Here is a 6,000-nt window from a genome sequence, read left to right on the forward strand (position 1 = left end):
GTCTGAGGTCCCTGTATAAGATTCAAGTCTTAATTGCTACATTGGAATTCCAATGTTCACAAAATAGCATGGTCAAAGTATTTGTGACCTTCCATAGGAAAACACGTCTTATTGAAAACAGCGTTTTTAGGGCGTTTGAAACGCCTCACAAACGGGGTTTGACAGCGTTTCAAACGCTTCGCAAACTCTTTTCAAACGCTTTGCAAACCCTTCGCAAACTCCTTACAAACGCTTGGAAAGCATTTCAAACGCTTTTCAAACCTTTTGCAAACGCCTGTCAAACGGTTTGCAAAGCGTGTCAAACGCTTCTCAAACCCTTTGCAAATGCTTCTCAAACCCTTTTCAAACGCTTCACAAACCCTTTGCTAACTTTTCGCAAACCCTTGGCAAACGCTTCTCTTGAGTGCCGGTGGAACTAGTCCGCAAGGAATAAAACGCGTTTAGCAATTATTAGTTTTCAATACCTTACAGTCAGTAATTAACTGTTCTTTTAACATAAGTAGCAAGATAAAAAGATTTATATATAGTTATTCAGTATGATGGGAAAGTGCAGAAATGTATTTAGAATGCATGAGCGCGCGATGTCAGTTTGTGTTTTGGTCGCCTGTGTTTACGATTTATCAGCTGATTTGACGTGAATGAAAACTTCTCGCTGGTCATACAAGCAAATGTTCACCGTAGTTTTCTCACAGACACAAAGAGAAAGGTAAAAGATGAATTTTAAATTTTACATTTTAAATATTATTTGAGCGTTTGTCGAAATTTCGATCCAAACATTGCACGGCGAACACAAACAGCCGACAAGCTGAAATTTGCATAATAGCTCGACGGTCATGATTGTTTACGCTTGACAGATTTCGCGAATGAACCTTGTCACGAATTCGCTACATCAAACAACCAGGTGTTATTTTTAAAATGTACTACATAAATATGTTTACAAATTCGGAAATAAGCTTGTGCCTTGCCGAAATTGTCAAAAGTATGGCTGCGGTATTTACCCGGAATGTTTACTAAGCTTATCTATTGTGAACTATCCCGCACGTTCAGCTTCGACGTTCATTGATTCAAACAACCTGAAATGTATGATTGACACTACATGTTGCCATTCATGTAGAGTTGCAATTAATAGCTCCAATTCTTTCACTAAGACGCATCAAGGTTTTGGTGCGACTAGATTCACAGAATCTGGTTTACAAAATTGTCTAATTTCCTTATACAGATAATTCTTCCTTTCTAAATCCAGGCCTAATGGTTTTATGACAGGAGGAAGCGTATAAGGTAGAAGTTTTGCTTGATCTTTTAGTAAGTCGAACTCTACTTCTTCAGAGTCAGCATAACGCTTACAGTAAACCCGCCCTGGCGCGTCTTTACTGAAGCGAAAATGATGATAGCCCTTTACTCCTGCCAATTTCTTGAAGTAGGGATCAAGAAAACTTACCCAGTTGTAAGTAAGAACTATAACTGAACCGTCATGAAGTCCACAGAGTTGTGTGACATTCACGCCTGTGACAGTCGAGTTGTTGATCGTACGGGCCAACTCGAATAGGTCCGAAAGAAAAGTTTTTCGGACCGCCTGCTTAGCCAAGCCAAAACACCAGTCTGGAGAGAACTTGGTGTGACCAGCAACCAGAAATGAATACAGAATGTTCCAGTGCAAACCAACAATTATTCTCCAGGCATAGTACCAAAGAAAATAATTGTTTTTATTTTGACCAGAACAGTTGTCCGCGTGAATGTAGACGCCTGTTTCGCCAAGTCCGAATTTCCCAAAATAGTAATGAACCAAGCTGATAGTACTGTTGGCTCCCTTACCTGTGAGAACTGACTCGTCAACTAAGAAATTTACTTGACGAGGAATCGCTTCGCAGCAGACACCAAAAATAGCACATTTCCGTGGTGTTTTGAAATAAATGGGTCCCGGCTGCAAGGGATTACTTGGATAGTGGACTTGTTGTGCATAATCGTACGAATAATGCATCTTGCCCTTCAAAGAACAGGGAGGGTTGTTCTTTGGAATGATCCCTTTGTTTGCAGTCAGAACCTGGTGTGCGGTAGGCTCTATGGCTTTTACAGTAGTTCTGTAGAAGCTTCGCTCACTACTTGACCTAAACAAATGTTCTTCCTGAGCGCGTACAACTGCTGATTTCGCGTGCTCAGAAAGATTTGCTGATCGGACAATTTGAGTGTTATTATGTTGACAAGTAAAACATAAATCACTCATTGGCCGCATGATAACTACATGTGGAGTTAGCTGGATTAAAGTGAGGGAGACTTGTGCAGGATCAGCCACGGAAGACACGAACAAATACCCAACTTGCTGTCATCCATATGTCTGTACAAACGTCCAAAGAAATGAATTATTCAGGTTCCTGAGAGTGATGTACAGAGTAACACCAAGCAAGTTCGGCAGACAAAGCATGGTTGCAACCTCATTTCCAGAAATATCACCTGAACACTTAAGCTTTGATTTCATGCTGCTGGGTCAATTGTGTACTGACCAATAAAGTTCTGCACACACATGCAAACCTCAAAACCACAAACTAATAAGATCGTTGCTGGTTGCAGTAGGTTTCCCATGCCTGACTGGCTTTTTCCTTGCTACACAATAACATTTCATGGTTTTAAGGGATAGCAAGTGAGTGTAAACACACTTGCAGGCTGCAGAATGAACACTCTGCGCCTCAGGCCACGTTTTAATTTTCTAATCAAGGGCTTTATTTCACAAATTAGTGCAAATCATAAATAGTTTATGTCCATTAGGTGGCCTAAATCAGGGACGTAACTATGAGTTTTACACTTTCTCACCTGGGTTACCTACCAGATTGTGATGTTGACTTCCACGCTGTGTTTTTCTAAAAGTATCTAGCCCCTGACTGGAAAAGATTTATGCCATGTTGATTCTTCAGATTCACACTTTTTCGCCACCTGAATTATGTCGCCTAACATTCATTCTGTTTGTCCTGGGACCATGTAGTCCAAATGGACTAGAGCAGCAACAGCAAGCTGAAGTTACATGGAAAGAGAGATATGAGAAAGCACCAATGGCCTTGGGCCCACTTCTGGCCATCAATGTGGCTGAAGTGATAGAAGAAGGGAAATGCCTGAAGCATAAAATAGCTGGGTTGTACCCGGATGTTGATGACCGTATTTGTGAAAACTATGGAATCCTTGTAGCTATAGCGAGTAAGGTAAATGTATCTAATCAAGTTATAAAACACAATGAATTTGTTTACTGGTTGTTAGATTAAAGAAACTGTGAACTTAAAAAAAGAAAGAAAATGAAGTGAGTGCAATGAACGAAGTAAATATGATCAATATTTGGCCAATGTATGATGTTTAGTCCAGCAGTCAAATCAAATCATTAACCTAGCGAGGTGTGTTATTATAAACAGATTTAGTGTCTCACAACTATTATATGCACATATTGTAGATGTTTATAAAATAGAGACAAAAAACCTGCAAATTTCTGTAACAATTTATGTTTCTTCAATTAACTCAATTTGTCTTTAAATTAATATAAATTTCTGTTAATTTTTTTAAATGAAGATCATTGAAATCATGGGTGATGGAAACCTCTGCTCCAAAGAGGATCTTGCAAGATACTTCCACAAGTTGGTATACCCCCTAAGAATAAAAAAGTATCACGTGAAGCATTCACATGCAACCATGGAAGATGGAGAGCTCATAATCACCAACCTCATTATGGATGCAATTAACAGGGAGGATTTCACTAAAGGATCAGTATGTAGAAATGGAGGTTTTTTTGTCTTGACCTGTTATGTACCTCACTTTTAATTTTAAAAGGTATCACCTAGCATGACAGGTGATGTATGCACTATCATTGCATTGCATTGTGGATGGGTAATTTTCAAGATGGCAGCTTAAACGTCCAAGGAGTTTTCTAGAGTATTTTTCCATCTGAAAGAGGATTTGTTTTTCCTTCATTTTACCAAAGATAACTACTGGGTACCCTTAAAGACGTATGAAGTATTTTCATGGTAGAAGAAAGTTCGTAATGCCAATTTATATGCGAATAACACTTTCACACATATCCATGCTGTAATTTGAGACCATTTCTTTCAAATCTAAAACTTCTCTGTTCTGTTCGTTTCAACCTTCAATAGTCTAGAATGTTTTTTTCACCTTTAATCTACAGCTAGAAATAATCGTGCCGCAACGCACCCTATGATATCTTGGTGTTTTTTGCTGATTCCTCGGGGCAACATGGCCTTCAAAAGGCCTTTTGTTACAGAAGGTGGGAAAGCCAGTTACTAGGCGAGCACCAGTGGAAGGAGCGTCAAGGAAAAGTTTCTTCCCGGATTCAAACCAGCCATTAGGTCCAAGAGAATGGTCCTCAGGAGAAATTTCAGCTCTCATACAACATATTTGTCTTTTTGGGAAGAAGCGTGGACAGACAAATGGCCTACTATGAAAAACAAAGCCTTCTGCAATGCTTGTGCCAATTGTGTCAACAAGACATGCAATTCCTCGAGGACACGTTTGTACACAAAATTTCTATTACTAAATTGTTTTCATATCCAATGATAAGTAAACATTTTATCCCGTGAGTCGTGGCCCATTGCTTCTCATCTTTTAGTTAAAGGAAATTTTCTTACTCTGTGCTGATATTCCTACAAATTTTGCTTAAGTGCTATCACTAGAGTGATCTTGGTGTATTTGTTTTGTTTTAAAGGTTCTTCCTGTTGCTCAAGAGTCAACAGGCATCTAATGAAAAAGTTTAAGTCTTTGTCTGAAGCTGAAGAGGCACTCAATATCGATTATGTCCTCGAATCTGGAAATTCTGAAGAAATGTGACAACACGCAACCTCCAAGGCCATATTGAAGTGATCATCAAGAAACAATTGATCGCATGTTGAAAAGTACATTAGAAATTAAAATATGATAAGCCAACTTAAGATAAAACTTGGTTTCTGTTTCTTATCTAAAAAATCAATTAAATTGGTGGTAGACTCTAGCAGATTTTCGCTTGTTTACTTGAGAACTGTTAATTTGTTTACACAAAATTGATATTTGGTGGCTACTGTACCATAAAGTCGCGTTTTCTTGATATCTTCGGTTTTGGTTGCAAAACTTCTTTCTGGGATTTCAGTTCTCAGTTTTACTTTTCAGAATGGACAATTCACGAAGACTGTTTTCCATGACAAACTCTGATCAAATAAACAAGAGGCTCCAAGTAGCCTATACTCATGCGCAAGAGAATACAAGTCATATAAAATAGATACACAATGCGTAAATAGTCAGACAAGCAATTTGAAAACGTTTGCCATCTGACAACTAGAAATAATATGGGAGAAATGCTAATTTGAAAAAAGTGAATCATAGATCTAAGATATACATAATTAAGATGCAGGAGAGAAGATAAATGCTGTAACGCAATATGCCATCTTTATTAGAAAGATATCGTCAGGCGAATAACAAAGCAAGCCGAGTTGAAAAATTATAGACAGAGAATTAACAAACGATCAGAGTTGCAAATTGGATGAAATATCTTTTTTCACAGCAATTCTGAATTAACTCTCTGTAAGCATTTTTTGTTCAAGTGTTAGACTTGTTTATGTTGGTTGTTAGGAATATATACCAGTATTGGGCTATTGTAACAAATATCAACTTTGCCTTATTTTTATTATATTTGTAATTTGATTTTAAAGTATACTTGAAACTTGATAAAATAACAGTACTCCTCAGTAGGCACCTGGTGTTTTTGTAAGTTATATCTTGCAATGCCATATTTCCAAGAATTAAAATATTATTATATATATCCTTACACATTTGGAAAAATAGAAAAATGATCTCTGGTTAAAAATTTGTTTAAAACGAGCTTTTGACTACCAGTCTGTAGTCTTTAACGAGTAATAGATAGAAAGTGCAAAAGTTTAAATATATGCTAAGAAAAGTGTGAAAAAACAAAATTATAATAAAATAGAAATGCTTGTGTGCGAGTAAAAAATGCTAATGTGAGGTTCAAAATAAAATTGAATA

General features: G+C 37.4%; 1 protein-coding gene across 1 annotated transcript in view; it reads right to left on the reverse strand.

Moving 5' to 3' along the window:
* Positions 1-3,982, reverse strand: part of LOC145499888 (uncharacterized) — a 79,028-nt gene extending 75,046 nt beyond the window's left edge. Inside the window, exon 1 of the mRNA XM_081479411.1 lies at positions 89-3,982. Coding sequence (XP_081335537.1) covers positions 1,154-2,230 — 1,077 coding nt within the window. The 5' untranslated portion in view covers positions 2,231-3,982 and the 3' untranslated portion in view covers positions 89-1,153. The remainder of the gene's footprint in view (positions 1-88) is intronic.
* Between the last annotated feature and the right edge of the window lie 2,018 nt (positions 3,983-6,000).

This window comes from Orbicella franksi, chromosome 10, assembly GCF_964199315.1.
Source record: "Orbicella franksi chromosome 10, jaOrbFran1.1, whole genome shotgun sequence".
NCBI classification, from domain to species: Eukaryota; Metazoa; Cnidaria; class Anthozoa; order Scleractinia; family Merulinidae; genus Orbicella; species Orbicella franksi.